At 47.8% G+C, this 25,464-nt stretch overlaps 1 protein-coding gene across 6 annotated transcripts in view; it reads right to left on the reverse strand.

Moving 5' to 3' along the window:
• Positions 1-23,545, reverse strand: part of Rufy2 (RUN and FYVE domain containing 2) — a 34,977-nt gene extending 11,432 nt beyond the window's left edge. For 5 of the 6 annotated variants that reach the window (XM_028881089.2, XM_028881091.2, XM_028881092.2 and 2 more), the window contains exons 1-11: positions 23,444-23,545; positions 20,590-20,763; positions 16,078-16,195; positions 13,732-13,833; positions 8,612-8,735; positions 7,879-7,940; positions 7,101-7,166; positions 6,197-6,266; positions 4,018-4,119; positions 3,788-3,904; positions 1,256-1,423 (exon numbers count right to left, since the gene is read on the reverse strand). In XM_028881089.2, coding sequence (XP_028736922.1) covers positions 1,256-1,423; positions 3,788-3,904; positions 4,018-4,119; positions 6,197-6,266; positions 7,101-7,166; positions 7,879-7,940; positions 8,612-8,735; positions 13,732-13,833; positions 16,078-16,195; positions 20,590-20,763; positions 23,444-23,447 — 1,107 coding nt within the window. In that variant the 5' untranslated portion in view covers positions 23,448-23,545. Of the gene's footprint in view, positions 1-1,255; positions 1,424-3,787; positions 3,905-4,017; positions 4,120-6,196; positions 6,267-7,100; positions 7,167-7,878; positions 7,941-8,611; positions 8,736-13,731; positions 13,834-16,077; positions 16,196-20,589; positions 20,764-23,016; positions 23,111-23,443 lie in introns of those variants that run through there. The other variant, XM_028881090.2, reaches the window with a different exon arrangement.
• Positions 23,546-25,464: the final 1,919 nt, after the last annotated feature.

A 25,464-nucleotide genomic window follows, 5' to 3' on the forward strand; every position in this document is an offset into this window, starting at 1 on the left:
AGTCATTTTCTGTGAATTTGTAGATGAAATCATGTACAAGTTAGTTTTTGCCTACAGTAACAATTGCAAGTAAGCCAAGTCTTATGTTGGAAAAAAACAGGGCCAGTGAGAGGGCTGAGCAGGTACAGGCACTTGCCACCACATCTGATGATTTGAGTCTATCTCCATAAGCTTCAGGGTGGGAGGAGAGAACCGGCTCCCACACACTCTCGTCCGACCTTCGCATCTGCGCCTTGGCCTGAGTGTCTGCTGATAATCGAGCAGGACTGCAAACTCTGTTGAGGTGAGACCCTGTGTTGTGGTTCGAATGAGAACATGACCTTCCACAGGTTCAGTGTTTGAACGTTTGGTCCCAACTGGGGGTACCAATTCAGGAGGTTGTGGAATCTTTTTGTTTTTCAAGACAGGGCTTCTTTGAGTAGCCTTGGCTGTTCTAGAACTAGTTCTGTAGACCAAGCTGGCCTTGAACTGGCAGAGATTTACCTGCCTCTGCCTCCTGAATTCTAGGGTTAAAGGCGTGTGCCACCATTCTCTGGCTGAGGTTGTGGAAACTTTTTAGAGGCTGGGCCTCACTGGAAGAAAGGAGTCACTGGGATGGGCCTGGAGGTGTACAGCCTAGCTACCCGTCCCGTCCTGTCTGTAAGCAAGCAGCTTCAGTAGGTAGGGCTGCAAGCTGCTCCCACCGCTGCCCTCCCCAGCCTAAGTGACTGTCCCTCAAACTGTAAGCCAAAATTACTTCTTTAAATTACCTCAACCAGGCAAGCACCCTGTCCCAACCATGAGAAGACAAATATACCATCTCAAAAGAAAAAAGATCCAGAAATGGTGGTGCACACTTTTAATCCCAGCACTTGGGAGGCAGAGGCAGGTGGATCTCTGTGAGTCTGAAGCCAGCCTGGGCTACACAGTGAGTTCCAGGATGGCCAGGATTACACAGAGAAACCCTGTCTCAAAAAGACAAAGAGGGGCTGGAGAGATGGCACAGAGGTTAAGAGCACCGACTGCTCTTCCAAAGGTCCCGAGTTCAATTCCCAGCACCAACATGATGGCTCACAACCATCTGTAATGAGATCTGGTGCCCTCTTCTGTGTACTAAATAAATAAATAAACAAACAAACATAAATAAATGAAAAGAAAAGACAAAGAATGAAACTGGGGTGGAAATCAATGGCCCAGTGGTATAGCATTTGTCCAGCACGCAGGAAGCCTGGGCCTTGACTCCTAGCAATACCAAGAATGGAAGAGCACTCTGTACCTGCAGCTTTTGGTACATCTCGATGTTGATTGCTTTGACCTCTTCCAGCTGTTGCCGAAGGCCTATGAGAGTGTCTTGTTTCTCATGAATATCCTTCTCCAGCAATTTCATAGCAAGCTCAATCTCATGCTTCATGCCAACTTGTACTGACAGCTCATTCTCCACATCCTGAAATTTCACAATGTCTTTCATGAACAGGTTATCAAAATCAGATGTGCAACCATTAACAATACTGCAAACAATGTCCCACTCATCTGCTCCTCTTAAATCTATCACTGAACAATCAACCTGCCTGGTGTGGTGGTTCACATGTGTAGTCCTAGCACTGAAGTGAATGAGACAGGAGGATTGCTTTGCGTACAAGGCCAGCCTGGGCTACACAGTGAGATTCTACTTCAAAAGAAGGTCTGGGCATGCTGGTATACACCTTTGATCCCAGGACTCCTCAGGAGGCAGAGGTAGGAGGATCTCTGAGTTTGAAGCCAGGCTGGTCTACACAGAGTTCCAGGCTAGCCGGAGTTACATAGTGAGATCTTGTTTGTCCCAATGTGCTTTCTGTTGCTGTGATAAAACACGAAACCAAAGCAACTCTGCAGGGAAGGGTTTATTTGGCTTACAGGTTACAGTCTATCACAAGTGAAGACAGGAACCTGGAGGCAGAGACCATAGGGCAGTGGTTCTCAACTTGTGGGTCACGACCACCAAGAGACCATCGGAAAACACAGATATTTACACTATAATTCCTAACAGTTATGAAGGAGCAACGAAAATAATTTTATGGTTGTGGGGGTCACAACATGAGGAACTGTATTGAAGAGTTGCAGCATTAGCAAGGTTGAGAACCACTGCCATAGAGAAATGCTGCTTACTGGCTTGCTCCCTATGGCTTATTCAGACTACTTTCTTATTTTACAGCCCAGGGTTACCTGCCTGAAATGGCACTGCCCACACTGGGTTGGACCCTCACATATTAATCATTAATCAAAAAAATGTCCCACAGACTTGTTTACATGTCAATCGGATGGAGGTATTTTTTCAGTTGAGATTCTCTTCCCAGGTAACTCAAGTCCATGTCAAGTTAACAAAAACTAAGCAGCACACTGCTGTGGAACAATGTTTTTGCACACTGAGTATTTGTTACTCTCATTGGTTTAATAAAGGGGTAGTTTGGCCAATAGCTAGACAGGGAGAGGTTAGGTGGAACTTGCAGAAAGAAAAAAAAGAGTGTGGGCAGAGGTTAAGAGCACTGGCTGCTCTTCCAGAGGTCCTGAGTTCAATTCCCAGCAACCACATGGTGGCTCACAACCATCTGTAACGAGATCTGGTGCCCTCTTCTGGCCTGCAGGCAAACATGCAGACAGAACACTGTATGCATAATAAATAAATCTTTAAAAAAAAAAAGTGTGGGGATGAAGAAGGGGGGGAGGTCACCAGCCAGATGTTGAGGAAGCAGGAGATGAACATGCCCTGCTAAAAAAAGGTACTGCAACGTGGTAGAGCGTAAATAAGAGATATGGGCTAATTAAAGTTGTAAAAACTAATTAGTAACAAGCCTAAGCTATTGGCTGGGCATTTGTAATTAATAAGTCTCTGTGTGGTTATTTGGGAGCTGGCTAGCGGGACAGAAAAGTCCACCTACAGCACACTATCTCAAAAAAAATCTAAGACGTTTGCTGGGGTTAAAGACAAACAGGAAGAGTGCACCGAAAGGCAGGCAAGTGTCCTCTTCTTGGCCAGGGCAGTGACTAAGTATCTGCATTATGACTCATTAAGCTACATGTGTGCATTTTTGTGTATGTTCCACGATCTGAAAGCTAACATTTTCAATATGAGGTTGCTAATATTTACATAGTTCACGATGTCCTCTTAAATATTGTTTCTGTGATGGTCTGCATTCACACAACAAGCACAGACTGGAAGGCTTTAAAAAGACTAAGAGATGTGTTTCTAAAGCTTAAAAAATTTTAAGAACATTGGGCCTGCAACACGGCTCCATGGGCATCAGTTAGCATTAGACACAGCTTAGACTCGTGTGTGGGTGTCTCTGTGGGGGGATGTCTTGATAACTGATGTAGAAGGTCCCACTGTGGGCAGTACAGTTCTTGAAGCTGTATAAAGCTAGCCCAGCATGAGCCTGAGTGAGCAGGCAAGCTTCAGGCTCCTGCCTTCTGGGCCTGCCCGGCCTTCTCCAATGAAGGTCTGTGATGAACCCTAGCCTCCCCCCCATGCGGACTTCAGTGCTTTATCACAGTGACAGAGGACTAGAATAGTGGATTGCCACCAGGCCTGATGACCTGTGGTAGAAGAGCCATGTGGTAGGAAAACTGACTATAGAAAGTTACCCTCTGATCTCCACGTGTCATGACATGTGTGCACACATACAAAATAAATGCAAAAAAAAAAAAAAGTCAGTGTATTAAGGCTGTCAGGCTCTGCTCTATGTCCCGGAAGCTAAGGCTGGAACATCTGAAGGGTGCTGCTTGAGAGAAGTGACCCCCACGGTTTTACTAATGTAACTGCAAGGTAAACGACCTGCCGGAGCTGTGACTCGTCTCGAAGCTGCCTCCTTGCATCATTATACATTTCGTCTAGACCTTGCCGGGAATGCTTGTATGTCTGAAGCTCTGTTTCCACATCCACTTTGGTAACCTAGGATGAAGAGGTCACATCGTCACACCATGCTGTCATCACACACACCTACCCTACAGAACTCAGGACCCCCCCCCCCCCCGCCCCCCGTCAGCTCTGCGGTCACTGCTCACCTCCAGATGCTGCCGCGTTCTCATTAAGATCAACTCGTTTTCACTACGTAACTGATGGTTTTCTTCTTGGAGCTTAATGATATTATTCTTCGCTATTGCTAACTGCACAGGGTGAAGCACAAACAAAAAGCCATTCTGAGCACCTTTCTGTAGACATGCTACACGGGTTAGGTCTGTGGCTACAAACCAAAGGAGACCAAACCCTAACACCAGTAAGATGCGACTCCCACATTACAGGGGTGCCATCATAAAAACGTACACTGGGCTGGAGAGACGGCTCAGCAGTCAACAAACAGTGCTTCCTGCTCTTGCAGAGGACCTTAGTCCAGGTCCCAGCACCCACACGGCATGCCACCCACAACCATCTGTCACTCCTGTTCCCAGGGATCCAACACCCTCACACAGATATACATACATGCAAAACACCAGTGCACACAAAATATAAGATGTTAAAACAAGCACACTGTAAAGCCTTGTGGAAAAAGGGTTGTGTTGTTTGAAACTGTGTTAAATGTTCATGGCGACTCAACAGGACACCCACCCAGTGGATGTGACAGGTGACAGGGTTCCAGGAACTGTGGCCACTCACACAGCTAACTCTCAGCATCAGAGACCCAGGTGGCTTGGCTCTGAGGCCCGGAATGAAAAGAAGCCTGGGCAAGTAAAGTAGAGGCCGCCATCAGGTCATACATTTCTGAACACTTTGGGGAAAGAGCTCGAACCTCATCGTGTATGGAAAGCCAAGAAGAGAGAGACAGGGTCATGAGCAGCTCCAGAATGGTCCCAAGTGGGAGTCCAGCCAGCAATATACAGATGGCATTCTTAATTGTTCTTTCGGGTTTTTTGTGAGATGGCTTGCCCAAATTCATTATGTAGCTGAAGCTTGGCTTGAACTCCGTACCCTGCCTCCCATGTGCTGGGATCACAGGGGTACACCACCACGTTTGGCCTCACAGATGCATTCTTTTCTTGGGGGGGGGGGGTTTCGAGACAGGGTTTCTCTGTGTAGCCTTGGTTATCCTGGAATTCACTCTGTAGACAGGGCTAGCCTTGAACTCAGATCCCCCTGCTTCTGCCTCCTGAGTGCGGGGATTAAGGCATGCGCCACCACGCCTGGCTACTGGTGAATTCTTATTTGTTAAGTATTCAATTTATCACGACTCCCTGGTTTGGAAATAAATCAGAACAATTCTAAAAGAAGAATTTTAATTATCATGGAAAAATAGGGTCATGGTGCTAATAACAGGCTTCTAGCATACATCAGGAAATAGGTTTGTTAAGAAGAAAAAGTCAAATGTGATGACCCACACCTTAATCCTAGAATTTAGGAGGCAGAGGCAGATGGATCTCTGTGAACTCGAGGCCAGCCTGGTCTACATAGTGAGACCCTATTTCAAAGATATAAATGATAATCTCAAAAAGTAACTATGGATAGTATTGAAGAGCTGATTTTTTTTTTAAGACCTATTCATTTGTAGTGTATCCCTGCATGAGTGTACGGGTGGAGCCTGGAACGGAAGTTAGTTGTGAGCCATCGTGTGGGTTGGGAACCGAACCTGGGTCCTTTCTAAGAGCATAAATACTCTTTAACTACTGAGCCAATTCCCCAAGCCCAGGATTTTACCTATTTTTATTTTTAAAGGATGAACTGACTCTTCTGCAAAGGGCCACCCAATGGCCACATTCACAGTGTGGGAAGCCATGGCCGAGAGGTTGTACACAGACAGGAGAAGGTGGGGGAGGCAGGCAACAGGGTTCTGCAGCGCTGCTTGTGAGGGGAAATCCTCTGACTAGCCAGACAACAGCAACTAGAAGTCATTCCGTGACCTACACTCGGGCGGTCCCCACTCTAACGGGAATCACACCTTATGAGTTTAGGAATCTGTGTGACTTTTGTCTCTGGGGCCGACTTCTGGTTACAGACTGCAGCGAAAAACAATACCTCAGAGTCGAACATATAACCTTCAACTGCAAACGTCCCACCGTGATGAAAGTGTGTGTGTGTGTGTGTGTGTGTGTCTGTGTGTGTGTGTCTGTGTCTGTGTCTGTGTGTGTCTGTGTGCTCACGTGTGTGTTGTGGGGTGGATGCTGACAGCATTCATGCTTAAACAGAAAAGGATCACAAACAACCGAGGACTCCAAAGACGCCCCCCATCCACCGCTGGGCTGGGGACGGTACCTCTTCGATGAGCTTCGTGTTGGACTTTTCTAACGAGTCCACTCTCGAATGGAGGCTGCTGACCGTGCTGCTGCAGTTGGCAAAGAGAAAACCTCATTCAGAATCCCACAAGCGCACGCCGGCAAGGACAGCGCACCTGACCCAGACTCACGTTCATCGGCCTGTAGCCATGACCCAGAGCAGATCCCTAGACGGGGACAATTTCATTACCCTGGCTAACTTGATCTGAGCTAAGACAGCTATAAGGACCCCAGCAAAAGAATCAACGTTTCTCGACAGCTCCTCTTGGTGCCGGGCTGACTGAGTCCAGGGCCTTGTGCAGGTGAAGAGAGATACATCAGCAGCCTTTGGGGCTTTTTGTTTTAGTTTTTGTGTGTGTGTGTGTGTGTTTGTGTTTTGGCGGGTGGGCGGAGGTGGCAGGTTTCAAGACAGGATTTCTCTGTGTAGTTTCGGAGCCTGTCCTGGATCTCGCTCTGTAGCCCAGGCTGGCCTCGAACTCACAGAGATCCGCCTGGCTCTGCCTCCCGAGTGCTGGGACTAAAGGTGTGTGCCACCACCGCCTGGCGGCTTTGGGTTTTTGTTGTTATTTTAAGATATGACCTTGTTTAGCCCAGGCTGGCCTCAAACTGACTTACTAGCAGAACCTCGAACTCATGACCTTCCTTCCTGCTGCTACTTCCCAAGTGCTGGGGTTATTACAGGTGCTGTGACACCACACCCAGCTCTCTGTGGATTACTAATTTCTGCTGTGCATCTAACCAGCCCCACAAGCGCCCCTCAAAAACACTTAGAAGGCCAACCTGCAAAGACGCTAACAGAAAGGAAAACGGATTACGCCAGAACCAAAGCTGCCCCGAAGATGAGACTCCGGAGTGTAGACCGGTGCTCGGGGCCCTTTACTTACTTCAGTTGTCTATTTAGTTCCTCGACGTAATTCTTTTGGTCTAAGATGGCTGCAATTTGAACATTCCTGTGGTGGGAGGAGAGGGGAGCGTAAAATATATCTGAATCGTCTGGAAATGGCCGTCAAAATCAGCGATAAAATGTGGCTTTGCTTTCTAACAGACTGTCACACAGCAGAAAACCGGCACTAGGAACCTGGATTACTTGCTAATGTACCATTAATACACTGGAAACAGACCCAACTCGATAATAAGCCACCACTGTCACAAATTATAGTCATTAAGGTGTCTCTCAACAAGGACGGATCTGACCAAGACTCCTTACTGTGGACCAAAGTCGACCTCGTTTGAAGGACTCTTCCTTATCTGCCCTGTAGAGATTTTAAAGGAAGTAAAAACACAAGCCAGGGCTCCAGGGAGGGAGGAGCAGAAACCACGATGTGAACAGCCGGCACAAGTTCATTTGCAAATAGCTACTGAAAATCTACACCCCCTAGCTGGGGGTGCGGGTCAGGGGTAGGGGTGGGGTAGCGGAAGCCTTTTATCCCAGCACCAGGTAGGCATGGGCAGGCAGATCTCTGAGTTGGAGGCTAGCCTGGTCTATGGAGTGAGTTCCAGGACAGCCAGGGCTACACAGAGAAACCCTGTCTCCAAACAGACAAACAAACACAAAACAAACAAACAAACAACACACACACACACACACACGCACGCACGCACGCACGCACGCACGCACGCACGCACCTACCCTAAAACTGGGAAATCCGGAGGAAAACATACCTTTCTTTGTTCCCAGTCTCTTCTTCGTTTTTTAAATACATTGAGAAATCAATCACTCCAACCTGAAATTAATAAATCGAGTCTTAATGAAAGAGAAGAAGTCCTCCTCAGCAGCTCTGGTGTGATGGCGGTCTTGTCAATTTCCGCTGGCCTGAGAGATGACAGGCCAGGGGAGCGTGCTGTGGGCGTGTCCGGGAGGGCGTTTCCAGGGTTGCTGACACCCTGACAGCTCTGACCTAGCGCAGTGGCTTATCCCTTCTTTGAATTAAAACCTGAAGACTACAGGGACACTCAGAACTGCGGCAGGCGGAGCCTGGCCGGAGCAAGCCGCTGCTGAGGACAAGCCTCTGAGGAGCACATCTTGGCCTTGGGCCCCGCCTGTTACTCTGCGTTCTTATTTTTTTATTTTATTTTTATTTTTTACTATGTACAATGTTCTGCCTGCATGTACACCCGCAGGCCAGAAGAGGGCACCAGATCTCATTACAGATGGTTGTGAGTCATTATGAGGTTGCTGGGACTTGAACTCAGGACCTCTGGAAGAGCAGCCAGTGCTCTTAACCTCTGAGCCATCTCTCCAGCCCACTTAGCTGTTTCTATCAGGTGTTTGTCTAACCCAACATGCAACTGAATTTTGCTCATTAAGTGTTTAGCAGCACTGTTAGATCTTCGAGCCACTGAGATCCAGGAAGAACTGTGTGTAATGAGAACACTGATTTGGATTATCACTCACCTGGGAGTCTAGGTCCTCTCCCTTCACACACAGATTGGCATCAATCACATTCAGGCCGACCAGCAGCCCAACAATCACGGCTCCTTCCTCCTCCATCATTAGCGCATGGTATTCATAGAACTCGCTGGAAACATCAGAACAGAGGCCTTCATCACAAACCTAATGCTTAAAGCTTACCCTGAACACCTCGCCTCCCGACCCTTCCTTCTTCCACCTTATAGACATGGAAACAACCTAAGTTCCTCTAAAGTGCATTTGAAACACTTAACTTGTAAAAAGACTCACCGTCTCCAAAAAAAAATTAAAAGGACCAAAGGAAATAAAAGAGAAAGATGTTTTGAAGGAAAAACAAAGATAAATCAAAAGAAAAGGGGGTATGCTGGGCATGAAAGCTTATGCCTCAAATCCCCAGTACTAAGGAGGCTGAGGTGGGGATTGCTAAGAGTTCAAAGTCAGCCTGAATCACAGAGTAAGTTCCAGGCCAGTTTGGGAAGGAAGTTAGACGATGGCTTTTTTTTTTTTTTTTTTTTTTAAAAGATTTATTTATTAAGTATACAGTGTTCTGCTTGCATGTATCCCTTCAGGCCAGAAGAGGGAGCCAGATCTCATTACAGATGGTTGTGAGCCACCATGTGGTTGCTGGGAATTGAACTCAGGACCTCTGGAAGAACAGCCAGTGCTCTTAACCTCTGAGCCATCTCTCCAGCCCAGACCATGGCTTTTTAAAAAGGTTATTTTATGGTGATATTTTATTTGTGCTGAAATGTGGTTTTATTTGTATGTTAATAAATAAAGTTGCCTGGAGATCAGAGGTAAAATCAAGCCATTAAGCAGAAGTCCGGCAGTGGTAGCACATGCCCTTAATCCAATCACATGGCAGGCAGAGTCTCTGTGTGGTCAAGGACACAGCCAAGCGTGGTGACCTGAGTCTTTAATCCCAGTACCAACCACAGTGATGAGGAGGTCTGTATAGACAGGCAGTGACAAGGAAGTCATGTGGTTGGGTTCAGAGCCAATGAGAAGACAGAACAGGAAAGCAATAAAAAGACAAGTCACAGGAAGAAACCTCTCTCAGGGGAAGCGGCAGTGAGTGGTAAGCTAAAGGTAGTTCTGGCTCTTCACTAGTGCTCTGATCTCTTGGGCTTTTAACTCTGTATTTGGCTCTGTGTTTCTTATTTAATAAGACCATTTAGAGTTTCATCTACAATTATTTTATATGTTTGAGTGTTTTACTGGCATGTATCTATGTATGCCACAGAGGCTGTGAGAAGGCATTAGGACCCCTAGAACTGGAATCACAGACAGTGTGAGCTGCCATTGTGGATGTTAGGACCTGAACCCACGTTTTCTAGAAGAGGAAGCCAGTGCTCTTAACTGCTGAGCTATCTCTCCAGCTTGTGGACCCTTGTCTTAAGAGTCAGCAGAGAAAGGCAACCTGAGGCCTGGAATGCTGGACTCTCAGGACTCAGTAACTGCTGCTAATGATTTGATTATGATACTTGCAATTAGAGCTGAAATTTCAGTCCCCAGATTCATTAAGACCTTTGGAATAGCTGGCTGTGGCAGCTCATGCCTTTAATCTCAGCACTCAGTAAGTAGAAGCAGGCGGATCTCTATGAGTTAGAGAACAGCCTTGTCTACATAGCAAATTCCAAGCCAGCCAGGTTAGGGAACAGGAAGGAGAGGGAGAGCCACCGCCAGGACAAGGAATATGTAAGGTACCAGTAAGCCACGAGCCACGTGAAAAGTATAGATTAATAAAAATGGGCTAAATATAAGAGTAAGAGCTAGACAATGATAGGCCTGAACTAATGGCCAAGCAGTTTAAATAATGTAAGAGTCTGTGTGTTTATTTTATAAGTGGGCTCCAGGACTGGCGAGACTTGGCGGGAGCTGGAGAGAAATTCTCCAGTTATAACATAGTGATATCCTGTCACAAACAAACAGATTTATTTTATGTGTTTGAGCATTTGGCAGGAGAGGGGCAGTTTTCAAGATAGGGTTTCTCTGTGTATCCCTGGTTGTCCTGGAACTCACTCTAGACCAGGCTGGCCTTGAACTCACAGAGATCCACCTGCCTCTGCCTTCCAAGGGCTGGGATTAAAGGTGTGTGCCACCACCACCCAGCATGTATGAGCATTTTGTTTGCATGTATGTATGTACACCATGTGTGTGCCTGGTGCCCCCAAAGGCCAGAAGAAATCATTGGATCTCCCAGAATTAGATGGTTGTGAGCTGCCATGTGTGTACTGGAAACAGAACCCTGGTCCTCTGGAAGAGCAGCCAGTGCTCTTAACCACTTAGCCATTTCTCTAGCCCTCTAAGTATTCTTAATGGGTAGATAATCATCAACTAAGGACACATGGACAACTACAGTCTAAAAAGTGTCCAAGCAAGACTTCTCCCCAGGCATGGTGGTGCACACCTGTAATCCTAGTACTTGCAGGCAAGAGGATCAAGACCTCAGGGTCATCCTTGATTACACAGCAAGTTCATGATCAGACTGTGCTATATGGGACTCTGATGAGAGAGAGAGAGAGAGAGAGAGAGAGAGAGAGATGGATGCAAAGAGAATAGTCTAACAATGAAGTTACCAGATTTTGATAATTGGGAAAAGCAAGCTCTGGTGCCACCAACTCACACGTGTATCATTTACAGGTTTAACTGGTGCTGAGAAATCCCAGAGCTTCAACTATGGCCATTTTCATTTAACAAATGGAAAAACTGAGACGTGAAGCCAGAGTCACGAATAAAACCAAACACGGGCCGGGTGGTGGTGGCGCACACCTTTAATCCCAGCACTCCGGAGGCAGAGGCAGGTGGATCTCTGTGAGTTTGAGGCCAGCCTGGGCTACAGAGCAAGTTTCAGGACAGCCAAGGCTATCCTGAGAAACCCTGTCTCAAAAAACAAAAACAAAAACCTAGACACAGAATGGTATTCCCCAAATAGCCCAGAGGCAAGCCAAGGGAATCAGGACGAGAGCTGCCCTGGGCCCACTCCCCTCAAAGACTGATTGCCTTGCTCTGAAAGCTGTCTTCAACATCTGACCTTCACTTCAACAATGCTCATGATATAGCTGAAGCATTCATCTGGACATTAAAGATCTAAAGAAGAAATGTGCAATTAGACTCCCAAATCCCAATGCAAATTTGTGTCCACAAAATTACAATTCTGAGGAAGGGAATCAACTTGGAAACATGCTTAAGTTACCCCATTGTAGCTGGAGAGTTTTCTCTCCGGGTCCCGACAAGCCCTGGCAGTCCGACAGCCCACTTATAAAATAAACACACAGATGCTTATATTATTTAAACTGTTTGGCCTAATGGCTCAGGCTTCTAGCTATCTAGTCCTTACATCTTAAATTAATCCATTTCCATAAATCTATACCTTGCCACGTGGCTCCTGGCTTACCGGCGTCTTCACATGCTGCTTATTATGGCGGCGGGGGCTGGCAGTGTCTCCCTCCGCCTTCCTGTTCTCTCAATTCTCCTCTCAACACGCACCCAACATGTTGGCAAGAGTTTCCACCTAAAACCTGACTAAAAAGATTCTAAAACAGAGCTAAACATAGTTCCTAGTTGTCTCTTTCAAGTTTGCGGCAGAGTGCGTGTTTGAGCTACTATCTACTATGGGGGGGGGGGGGGTTCCTGGCGTGTGAGCTTGACCTCCTGTATGGCGGGAATGGGGCCTCTGCAAGTGGCACATTAAACTGCGTGGTGGATTTAGCCTTTGCTAGTACAAAAAAAAAAAAAAAAAAAAGAGTTTTGTGGGCTACAACGCTGCTTTGATAGAAGCATAGACTCACTATTTCTGAGAGTTGATGGCTCCCAGAACTGGCGGAAAACGTATCACCGCCATGTTGGGAAGCTGAAGGGGGCAGAGCCAGCAGCCACAGCGCCATTTCAGTCTTGGAATGCTGCAGTTTAAAGCAATAGGCTCAAGGTAATGTAAAAAATAAGCCATGTAAAGATGGCTACCACACAGAGAATCTGGATTATGTTCTCTTTGATATTCGTAACTGAAAAAAAAAAACATTTGATTGCAAAAGCTGTTGAGTTATGCCAAAATGTATATTTTAAAGGTACCTTGACTTCAAAATTTGGATGTAAGGATATGTTGCTTTGGAAAGGAGGCTCTGCTTTTGTTTCCACAGAAAGCCAGAGGCTATGGATTTGTTCCAGATTAAGATACATCAGGTTTGACCAGCCAAGACCCCCTGAAAGGTCTCCAATGACACCAAGGCCCAGATGATCCAACATCCAGAACCATTTCAAGGCAACTGGCTCAGACAATATACCCTCACGGACTACTCTATAATCCTAAAATTTTCTTTGTGTCCCCATAAGATACAGTGCCCCCCTCCAGCAGGAAGTAGTAAGAGAAGCTACGCCCAAATTCCCAAATACACCAAGCTGGCTTTGGAGATGTGTAAAAGTTAAAACCTTCCTTTAAAAAAAAAAAAAAAAGAGCTACACAGAGAAACCCTGTCTCGAAAAACCAAAAAAAAAAAAAAAAAAAAGAAAAGGAGAAGTGCTGTGGGATGGTCTGTATGTCAAATGTGTTGCTCTGACTGGTCAATAAATAAAACACTGATTGGCCAGTAGCCAGGCAGAAAGTATAGGTGGGACTAACAGAGAGGAGAATTAAGAGAACAGGAAGGTAGAGGGAGTCACTGCCAGCCACCACCACCATAACAAGCAGCATGTGAAGATGCTGGTAAGCCACGAGCCACGTGGCAAGGTATAGATTTATGGAAATGGATTAATTTAAGCTATAAGAACAGTTAGCAAGAAGCCTGCCACAGCCATACAGTTTGTAAGCAATATAAGTCTCTGTGTTTACTTGGTTGGTTCTGAGTGGCTGTGGGACTTGCGGGTGACAGAGATTTGTCCTTTCCTGTAGGCAGGAAAACTCTAGCTACACCCCATGTTGTGGGATAAGAAGCTAGTGGTATTTGTCCTAGGCTAGCTTTGCATTGGTGTTATGTCCCTACGGGGTCCTTGGCCTTCTCATTTTGGTCTCCTTTTGTTTTACGATATTTCATAGATCTTCACTTCTTTTTTGGATAATAAGATATAAGTTAAATTAAAAAAAATGAACATGACTTAATGATACTGACCTCAGGAGCTCCCTCTGGATAATTAAGCAACGCAGGTAATCGGCCATTTTTTTTTGCATGAGGGCTAATCGGAGCCACGCCCTAGCACGGCCCAGGGGAGTTCTAGAAAGAAGAACCAAGGGGTCAGAAATCAGCCTTAGGGTTAGAAATCAGCCTTAGTGCTAAAGTCACAGCCACGCACGCCGTATCTGCTGAAGTACACTTTGACCAAAAGAGGCATTTTTATCACCTTTTGTTGTTCTCTTGATGCTGATGTGTGTGGGTGTGCAAGGCACACCTGTGCTCTTTCCGCCAAGAGGGCACATGTGGAAACCAAAGGCTGCTCTCGGGATGCCTTTATCACTTCTCCACTTTATTTTTGGACATGGTCTCCCCCTGCACCTAAACTGTGCTGCCCAGGGAGGGTTTCTGGGCTCTGCCTCTCGGCCTCCTCACCCAAGGCACCTGGTTTTCACACAGGTTCTGAAGATCCAAACTCAGGTTTTCATGCCTGTGCGGCCAAGCACGTTACCCACTGAGCAATCTCCTTGGTCTTTAGGCTGGTTTCTAATTTTATTTTATGTGTATGGTTGTTTTGTGTGCATCTATACGCATGCAGTGCCTGAAGAGGGCACTGGATCCCCTGGAACCTGATGGGGATATAAATAGCTGGGAGCCACCATGTGGGTGCTGAGAAACCAAACCCATGTTCCCTCAAAGAGCTGAGCCATCTCTTCGGCCCCTTATGCTAGTTTGGTTTGTTTGTTTGTTTTTGTTTTGTTTTTCGAGACAGGGTTTCTCTGTGTATCTGTGGAGCCTGTCCTGGATCTTGCTCTGTAGACCTCAGAACTCAGAGATCTGCCTGGCTCTGCCTCCCGAGTGCTGGGATTAAAGGTGTGCGCCACCACCGCCTGACTTATGCTAGTTTTTTGAGTAAGCAATTTTATCTCGAGAGGTCAGCAAAACCTGCTCTGGTAAGGTTTGGGGGTTTTTGTGGGAGTTTTTTAGATTTTATTTTTATTTATATGCATGTGTTTGCCTGAATGTACGTTTGTGCACCATGTAGATGCAGTGCCTGCCTGTGGAGGCCAGAGTGGGTGTAGGATCCCTGAGACTAGAGATACCACGTGGTGCTAAGAAATACATACAGGTTCCTTGGAAGAGCAGCTGGTGCTCTTAACCACTGAGCAACCTCTCCAGCCTCAAGTTAAGTACCACTGTATGCTTCGGAAGAAAGAGCTTTCTAGAATATTACACCTCTGTAAGGGGTGTCATATAGTGGGATGGGCCTTCATAGCTACACCATGGCGCATGTGCCTTTGTGTGTGCTCACGCAAGCGCACACACACACACACACAAACTGGAGCATGTGCACACATAGACACAAATGTTTGGGGGGTCAAAACAACTAAGTCATCTTCTTCAGAAGGACTAAGTGCTGGTGAGAGGGTGCAGGGGGTCAAAGGTGCTTGTCACGCAAGCCTGGTGACCTGAGTTCCAGCCTCCGGTCACACAATGTAAGGAGAGGGCTGACCCTGAAAGTTGTCCTCTCACCACCATGGCACCCACATGCCCTCACTCCCACACACCTACATCATACATATGTGCTCATGTGTGAATACACACACACACACACACACACACACACACACACACACACACAAATATCAAAATTTAAAAGTTAAAAATTGGTGGAGCCAGATGTGGTGGCACATGCTTTAATCCCAACACTCCAGAAGCAGAGACTGGCAGAGCTCTGTGAGTTTGAAGCCAGCCTGGGCTACGTAGTGAGTACCAAGACAGACAGAGCTACACAGAGAAACCCTGTCTCAAAAAAATCAAGCCGAGCAGTAGTGATGGCACACGCCTTTAATTCCAAGGGCATGGGGTGGGGGTGGGGGTGGTGCACAGAGGCAGGTGGGCTCTGTGAGTTCAAGGCCAGCCTCGTCTACATAGTGAGTTCTAGGACAGCCAGGGCTACACAGAGAAACCTTGTCTCAATTCCCCCCCCTCAAAAAAAAAAAAAAATTTCTTACCTGAGAAAAGTTTTCAACATTTTTTTTTTTTTTTTTTTTTTTTTTTTTTGAGACAGGGACTCACTCTGTGGCCCTGGCTGGCCTGGAATTCTCTATATAGACCAGGCTGGCCCTGAACATACAGAGATCTGCCAGGCTCAGCCTCTCTACTGGTCTTCTCAGTGGCGAATTCTTAATTCTTGATGAAGGGACTTAGGAAAACTTAATGAAGGAGCCAGTATGGGCTGAGTTATAGAGTGAGCTGGGCTTCTGATGGGAAAACAGAAGCAATCCTTAGACTAAGTACGGAGAGGCCGCACGTGAACCTCTGGGGATGATCAAACATACGTACTTCAGGCCAGGCAAGTCCCGGACACTCGCTCCGATTTCCTCTGCTTCTGGGTACAGCTTCTCCACCAGTTCCAGGGGGCCCCAAATAGTTTTGTTATAACTCAAAAATGATTTTCTCACTGGAAAAAAAATATATAAAGCACAATTTCAACTCACGAAACGGGAGTGACATCATCTTCAGTATTTAGTTAGAGATCTGGAGAGACGGTCCAGTGGCTAACAGTGCCCGTTCTTCAGGGATGAGGACCTGAGCAAACCCCAGCACCCACCTGACAAGCTGGGCATGGCTGTGTGTGTGTGTGTGTGTGTGTGTGTGTGTGTGTGTGTGTGTGTGTGTGTACCTGCAACCCCAGCATTGGAGGGTGGAGGTGGGCAGCCATGACGGCCTGCTGGCTAGCCTGCCCAAGTGAAAGTATGAGTGTCCAGTTCAGTGAAAGAGCCTGTCTCGAGGGCAGAGAGCGACAGAAAGACACTGTCCTGCTCTGGCCTCTGTATATGCGTACACACACACACACACACACACACACACACACACACACACAGACACTTATAATCTTAGCTCTATGAGAGGCTGAGACAGGAGGATCAGATGTTCAAGGCCTGCCTGGGTAGCTTAGTGACATCCTGCATCACTAGCAAGGGAAGAAGTCTGGAGACAGGAGACGCACCTCAGTAGAACATTTGTCCAGCATGCACAAGGTTGGATGGAGGTTTAATCCCTAGTACCATCAGAAGTCAGTAAATGCAGACATACACATGTACACACACACATACATCTTAGCTGTTCTTCCAAATCAGGAACGTCCAGGTACGTAACTAAATAGTGGCCTGAGTCTTTCTTTACCAATACCAAAATAAAAAGAGCTGATGGCCCTAGCAGGATGATCTCCGTAAGTCTATTGAATAAATAAAGCACAAAGCCAGGTTTGGGGGCACACGCCTGGAATCCTAGCACTTGGGAGGCCGCAGCAGAAAAGTCAAGTTTAAGCCTCCATGAACTACAGAGAAAGTTGACGATCAGTTGGGAAACTGCAGTATCTTGTCTCAAAATTTATGAGAAATGTTAAGAGCTCTGAAGGTACAGGAGATTTAGTTCAGTAGCAGAATGCTAGCCTAGAATGCACGAGGCTCTGGGTTTGATCTCCAGTACTGAAGAAGAAGGGGAAAAAAAAAAAAAAAGAAGAAAGCATAGTAATGGTGCTTTCCTTCCAAATAGGAAAAATTGCAACTTTTATTTTGACATCAGGTGACATAAAAAAGTCTGGGCTGAGCCGGGCAGTGGTGGCGCACGCCTTTAATCCCAGCACTCGGGAGGCAGAGGCAGGCGGATCTCTGTGAGTTCAAGGTCAGTGTGGTCTACAGAGCGAGATCCAGGACAGACACCAAAACTACACAGAGAAACCATGTCTCTAGAAAAAAAAAAAAAAGTCTGGGCTGGGGATACAGTTCGGTTGGTAGACTGCTTGCCTATCATGCGGGAAGCCGTGGGTTTGGGCCTAGAGGTCACATGAAAACCTTGATGCCATAGCCTATGCCTGTAGTCAGGGAAGTGGGAAGTGGAAGCATCAGGATCAAGGGTTCAAGGGTACCGGGCATGGTGGCACAGGCCTTTAATTCCAACACTCCTGAGTACTCTCTGTGAGTTCAAGGCCAGCATGGTCTACAAAGCAAGTTCCAGGACAGCCAGGGTTACATAGAGACCATCTCAAAAAGCCACGCCCCCCAAAAAAAGTTCAAGGTCATCCTCAGTTACACAGCAAGTATGCTATAAGAGGCTGCTATTGAGGACAAGGGTTTGGGTCTCAACAATCTTCATCAGGTGGCTCCAGGAGATCTGATGCCCTCTTCTGGTCTCCTTGAGCACTGCATGCAGGCAGTGCATAGACAAACGCAATCACCAAAAGAAAAAACAATCCAACCTTCCGCAGATACAATGTGGCTATCACAGGCGTGATCACCTAAGCAAGAGCAGCCACCGAGGGCAACTTTACTGTGGGGAGAAAAATCACCACGTCTAACTAGCGTTACCACGATGCACAAGGGTAAGCCTGTGACTACAATCATTCACTGTCATTAGGAAATAAAGGATAATGCTTTCTGAAAATAAATAATAATAAAAAATAATAATAAAGTTTAACTATTTTGGCCATGATTATCAAATTCCAATTCAGCGATTTAGGGGAGAAGAAAGATTTTTATCATTGCTATGTTAAAAATCCCAAACATACAAAGGGAGGCAGGCTGGAGATGTCTCCAGGGCAGCAAAGGCACCCCCCCCTGCAAGCGGGACACCAGAATTCCATCCCAAGGACACACCTTGGAAGGAAAGAGCCGAACTGATTCCTGCAAGTTGTCCTCTGACGCCCACACTCACACCCTGGCACATAACTGGTAATTTCCTGATGCAATAAAAATGCCTGGGAGATGGGCTGACAAGATGGCTCAGGGGTTAAGAGCATGGACTGCTCTTCCCGAGGACCTGAGTCAGCCCTGATCCACCTGTAACTCCAGCTCCAAGGGTTGGAACACCTTAGGCCTCTGGTGGCCTGCATTCATGAATACATACCCACATACAGACACACTTAATTAAAATAAATTTAAAAATCCTTTTTAAAAAGCTTCTGTAGGATAGACAGATAGCTTAGCAGTTAAGAGCCCTTGCTGCTCCTCCAGAGGTTTAGAATTCAGTTCCCAGCATCTAGGTCAGGGGGCTCCCAACCATCTCTAACTGCTGCTCCAGGGAATCAGACGCCCTCTTCTGGAATCCTCGGGTAACCTCACACACATGGCATACAGACATACACATAAACTTGTGCCACCACAAACACCCCAAGGCAATACAGGCTGTCCTCAGACTCACTCTTGACCTTAAATACCAGATCTTCCTGCCTCCACCCTCCACGGGCTGGGATTACAGGCCTGGACTACCACGCCTGGCTTGTTACTGTCAGTAAAAGAATTGTTATTATCCAGTATATAGTTAAAGGGTGAATACTAAACAGCCCGGTTGGTTGTGTTATTTTGTGTGTCTGCGCAGGTGTATATGGAGGCCAGAGGTTAACCTTGGGTGGTATCCTCAAGAGCCATCCACCTCGTGTTTTGAGGCAGGGTCTCCCCCCGGGACCAGTGCACCCCCCAACTAAGCTGGCTGGGCTCCTCCTGCCTCCACCTCCCCAGTTCAGGGATTACAACCTTGCTATGTGGTTACTAGGGATCAAACTGAGTTCTCCAACTTTACTAAGCCGCCTTCCCAGCTGCTGTCCTGTGTTTCGTCGTCGTTCTGAGTTGTGTGAGTCCTTGATACAGCCCTCTGCCCTCTGCACAGAGAAGGCTCCCGCCGTTTTAGCCCTTGGGAGGCTTGGGCCGCACAGCAAGTCCCAGGCCAGTCTGGGCCACTGGCCAATTCCTTGTCTCAAAACGAAACGACCACCCACCCCAGCTCGGAGTACACCTTTAACCCCCGCCCGGGGAAGGCAGAGGCAGGTGGATCTCTGTGAGCTGGAAGCCAGCTTGGTCTATACAGGGAGTTCCAGGCTAGCCAAGGCTACACAGAGACCCTCAAAATACACACACGTTCCCCATGTAACAACCTTCCATAGGAGCTGCGTAGCAGACCATCATCCTTTCCGGGGTCACTTGTTTCTATGGCAACCTGGGTCCGAGGTCACTTTGTCCATATGTCCCCACGCTCTGAAGACCTTTCTAGCTCAACAATCTACTTCTGACTGACTTCTTCAACAGGGTTCAAGCGAATTAATGAGTTCATGCCAGCATCACCACTCAGTTTCAGTTTCAAAAGAAATCCAAGGCTGGGGGGATGGCTCAGTGGGTGAGGGCATCTGCCTCCTACAGGTTGCCCTCTGACCTTCATGCTCGTGTGCGCTCAACACGTGTGTGTGTGTGTGTGTGTGTGTGTGTGTGTGTGTGAATAAGCATAATAATTTTTTTTTAATTACCCAAGGAAATGAAAATCAGTTCAAGGGTAAACATTTAAAAAACATGTAATCAGGCCAAGCATGGTAGTGCACACTTTTAATCCCAAACTTTGGGCGGCAGAGACAGACAGATCTCTGTGAGTTCAAGACCAGCCTGGTCTATACAGTACGTTCAAGGCCAGCCAGGGTTATACGGAGATCTCTCTCTCTCTCTTTAAAAAAAAAAAAAAGGAATCTAGTATGTTTTTCTCCAATTATTTAAATTTTTCTGAAGATCATCTACCAGGAAATGAACCCACTCAATGTTTTTTTTAAATTATTATTGTGTGTATGTGTGGGACACGGCCACAAGATTATTTAATCTCTCTCCTTCACCTTAACCAGGGTTCCAAAGAACAAACTCAGGCCTCCAGCTAGTGTGGCAAGCCCTTACTCACAAAGCCATCCCACTGACCTGGCAGTTAGTATTTTAAAACGCAAAATAATGGTAGCTGCAGCCTCAAAACCATTCCTCAAGGCTATCTAGGGTGCAAAGAGAGGGACTGCAAGGTGCACTGATTTCCGAAGTCTCGCGATACCTTTAAGGCCATGCTTCAGACAGTGTTCCATAACCACAAAGAACTGCTGGAGGGGGGGATAGTCCGAGTCCAGAGTGCGGCCGAAGCTCAGGGCAGATTCAATGAGTCCTTTGATGCTCAGCTTGGCCATGTTTAACAAGTTGGCTCTCTCCACAGCTGTGGGGTCTTTTGTAGCTGAAAAGCACAAGAAAAGTCCAACATCATTCCCAAGTCAGGACAACGGCAAGTTCACAAATCTGTCCCGGCCCACAGAAATCAACACAGTTTGCTTTTCTGTGGTTGGCAATCGGATATCTCCTCAGGCCAAGGTGCCAGGACGCGACCTCTTTATCTCTTTCTCACAAGCCACAGCCAAAATGCCATGCCCACTGCGGCCAAGGCTTATGAGCTATCCTCAAGACTCCACACAGGGAATGAGCTTTATTTTCTGGGCTGGCAAGGTGGCTCAGAGGGAGAGGCACAGGTGTGGGGGCCTGACTCCATCCAGAACCCTCAAGGCAGAAGGAGAGAACACCTCCTGAGAGTTGTCCTCTGACCAGCACCAACCAGCCCTGGCATACCCGTGCTGACCTCCTGTGTGCACAGGCACACACACACACACACACACACACACGCACACGCACACGCACACGCACACGCACACGCACACGCACAAGATCATCACCAACCAGCCCTGGCATAGTTGTGCCTACCTACTACACACACATACTTAAAAACATTTTGTTTGTTTGTTGGAGACAGGGTCTCTCTATGTAGCCCAGGCTGTCCTGGAACTCACTTTGTAGACTAGGCTGGCTTCAAACTCACTGAGATCCCTTGCCTGTGCCTCTGGAGTGCAGAGATTAAAAGCCGGCACCCTACTACCCAGCACTTAAAAACATTAAAGTAAAATGACTTCCTGTGGAGATAAGCCTGGGAACATAAGCCACATGTTTAAAAGTCTTACAAATGGTGGACAGTGGGTAAGGTCTAATGATTTCCAAGAATAAGAGGCTGAAGTGATGGCTCAGCTATTAAAAGCATTTGCTGTTCTTACAAAGGACCAAAATTTGGTTCCCAGAATCCATTAGGATGGTTTACCTGTAACTCCAGCACCAGGAGGCTCTTCTGCCCCCGCACCCCTCCACACAATTCTTTATTTCAAAAAATTCAAAACACACTGGCCACAAAATAAAAGGTAAAGTTATCAGATTCCAGAATCCCCCAGAACACACATTACAGGGGAAAACACAAAACCAAAATTCTGACAACACACAGTTAAAGAAGAAACAGCTCAATCCCAGGTGGTATTTAACCTCAGCATTAACCTCAGCAACCAGGAGGCAAGTTCCAGGCCAGCCAGGGTTACAGTGTCTCAAAAAACAAAAACCACAACCTCCAAATCAAAAGAACAGACAGACAGAAAAGAAAGAGACTAAATAGATAAATAGATAAATAAATGAATGAATGAATGAATAAGTAAGTAAGTAAGTAAGTAAGTAAGTAAATAAATAAATAAATAAATAAATAAATAAATTCTAGTCCTGGCTGGAAAGAGGGCTCAGGTTAAAACCATCTACTGCTCTTCCAGAGGACCCAAGATAATTAATTCCCAGCACCTATGGCAACTGCTCAACTCCAGTTCCAGGGAGATCCAACACCTCGGGCCTCTGGAGGCCCCTACACTCAGGTACACACCATTAACATTGTTTTTAAAAACCAGCTGTTTCCCTAACACTCCAAACACAACCAAGTGGCCCAAATACTTTCTGCAAAGATGAGAAAACTGAGATGTGAAAATCAAAGCACTTGGCTAACATTTCGTAATCTCCATATCGCTCTGGGCGTGGCGGTGCGCTTTTAATCACATTTGTGAGGCAGAGATGGAGGCGGGGGCCGGGGGTAGTAATCTCTGAGTCTGAGGGCAGCCTGGTCTACCCGAAGTTCCAGGCCAGCCAATGTTATTATAGTGAGACCTGTTTCAAAAACAAACACCTTCAAATAAATGACACATCGGATGGTTAAGGCGTTCAGCAGAGCAGTTTGGGCGCTTTAGTGGCACACCGTCTCAAAACAAAACAAAGCAGTTGCACCGTGATGCTAATCCCAGAACTAGGGAGGCAGAGACAGGAGATCTCTGTTCCTCCTGCTGTGCATAGCGAGCTCCTGGACAGCCAGGGCTACACAGAGAGAACCGGTCTCAAAAACAAAACAAAAGTCCATTTTTTCTAGTCTGGGCAAAACAAAACAGAGTCCCCAATGCTCTGGTCCTCTATTATGATCTGGGTTTTCAGCTCTCTAGGCTCCGCAACCTAACACTGCCAGGCTGGATGGTGAGGGGTCGGCACGCATCATTTCCTCCCCTCGCCCCACTCCCCACCCCGGCGGTGAAGCCACCTGCCGTTTCATAACCGGCAAGCGTTCTCTTTTCAGAGTGCTCATCCCAACCTGTTAACCCGCACCGGACCAGCCTAAGGAGGGCGGCTGTGCAGCAGCGGCCGCAGGAGGAGCCGGCAGCCGCGCTCCCCGGCAGTCCCTAGAGCCGGCCCGGCGTCCCTCGGCGTCCCCAGCCTGCAGCGGAGCCCCCGCGGGGCGCGCTTCCGGGGCCCGGCACCGCACCGCTCCCCGTCCCCAGCCTCCCGTGCGCCACCCGCGAGACTGTGCAAGCCATCTCCGTCCCCGGACGAACGACGCGGCCCCCGCCCGTCCAGGGGCCTCCAGCAGCCAGGCCCCAGGCTGGGCGGGGCGCAGGGATGCCGGGCAGGCGCGCGTTGCCATGGCGACCCCGGGAGCCCCCCCCCGCCCCCGCCTTTCACTCCCGCCGATTGCACGGCCCCGGCGGCGGTGGATGGTGACCCCCGGCTGCTGTCCTTACCCATGGCGACGGTGCGTGTGGGGCACGGGCTCGCGGGGCGGGTCAGCAGCGAGCTCCCCGCAGGCGCGCGGCGGCCACCGCGTCTGACCCGGTTCGGTGCGGCCACAGCGCCCCTGGCGGCGGGAGGACGCCACGGCCGGCCGCGCGATCGGGTCCCCGCGGATCATCCGAGGCTTTCAGGGAAAGCGTGGCGGGGGATCTAGGGGGGCTCGGCTCGCAGCACAGCGCCAAGGGTGGATGGAGAAGGGGCCTCAAGCCACCTGCAAACGTTCTGTTCACGCAGGCTGGGCGGGTTTAATGGAACGCGCCGGGCCGCTCCCTTTGATCTTGACAAACCCGGAGTGGGCCGACAGATTTTAGAAAACCTCAGGCCATTAACAGAGACGGGAGCTGTAATCTCAGCATTTGCGGGATGGACGTTAAAAGGATCGGTCGTTGAAGATCAGGCTCGGGTACCTAACGGGTTTGAAACCAGCGTAGTCTCAAACACAAGACCGTTTTAAAAAGCAAGAACTCCACTAAAGTCCGGGTGCGGTGGTGCACCCTGCTAATCCCAGCACTCATTCAGGAGGCGGAGGCCCGAGGATTGCTGGAAAGTCAAGGTTACTCTAAACTACATAGCATGTGCCAGCTCATCCAAGGCTACCTAGAAAGACCCGGCCCACATAACAAAATGTAATATTTTGTAGAAGGGTGTGGTGGACTTGTAAATACCAACTCTTAGGAGGTGGAAGCAAGATAACATGGAGTGTTTGTTGCTAAAGTTCCTTTCCTGGGGGAGGCGTAAACAATGTCTACCCAATCCTCCTAAAATCCCAGGACAAACGGAGGTATGATTCCACCGGTGACTAGAACCCTTCACCCTGGAGAATCAGTGAGCCATGGAGAGAAGTGTGGGTGAGCTTGAAACAACTGTACAGATGATGACCCGACCCGGACCCTCCCCAGTGACTGCACAGATAAGAGTCACCAGGACAGCCAGGGATATACAGAGAAACCCTGTCTAGAAAACAAACAATCCATGCAGCCCACAGCGGGGAAAGGAAAACTGCTTCCCCGACACATAGTGAGAGAAAGAACATTCCATCCCTTTCCCATAGCGGTAAACAAGTTTTACAGAAGCAAGCCCGCTGTTAATACCTCACAGCCCACTCTCCCATTCTTACCTCACCTGCAGGCCACTAGGCTCTCCCTGGCATTCCAGAGCAAAAGGTCAACGGCCCTTAAGGGATTCCTGGTTCCATATTAAGTTTCTTAGTCATCACGGGACCTGTGTAAATTATTACTCAGGTCTGAGAACCCTAATGACTGGGATAGAGTAGCTCATTTCTGGGGAGGCCAATCCGGTTAGGACTGCCTATCACGTCCTCACACTGGGATTGACTAATGGTGTGTGCCACCACGGCCCGGCCAGGGTTACCTTACTTTAAATTTATTTGAATAAAGCCAAACCTGTTCTCTAAAATTTCTCAAAATTTCCACTAGAGGGTCTCGAGATGCGGCCCAGGGGTACGTGCTGGATCTGACCGGCCAAACTGCAACACAAACAAACCCAGGAACAAAAATTGACAGTCCGGCCAGCCATGTGTCGCTTTGGCTGCTGTCTTGGAACGTGTGAAGTGAGAATTTCCTCGCTGTTTTATTACTGTCTTCTGGCTATCTTGGTCTTATTCTGTACTCATGTTACCATGGGGACCACCTTTCCTCATGGTTGGGCCTTATTTACAGTTCGTGACTTGTGAGTTCCTTGTTCAAGTCTTTGATCTTTGCCTTACTCGCTTAGATTTAATATTCCATAGTAGCCTGGTGTCCGTACGTGTGTCATTGTCCTCTGGTCTGTCTTTTTAAAAGATGACATTTATTTGCACCCGCCCCCAGGTCAGAAGACAATCTTCAGGAGTTGGTTCTTCTTCTACCAAGCACACTCCAGGAATCTTAACTGAGGTTAGCAGGCTTGCCTATTACCCACTGAACCATCGTGACAGCCCGGGCTTAGTGTTCACTTTTTATGTGTACAGGTG

The sequence above is a fragment of the Peromyscus leucopus genome, chromosome 16_21 (assembly GCF_004664715.2).
Source record: "Peromyscus leucopus breed LL Stock chromosome 16_21, UCI_PerLeu_2.1, whole genome shotgun sequence".
Lineage (NCBI taxonomy): Eukaryota > Metazoa > Chordata > Mammalia > Rodentia > Cricetidae > Peromyscus > Peromyscus leucopus.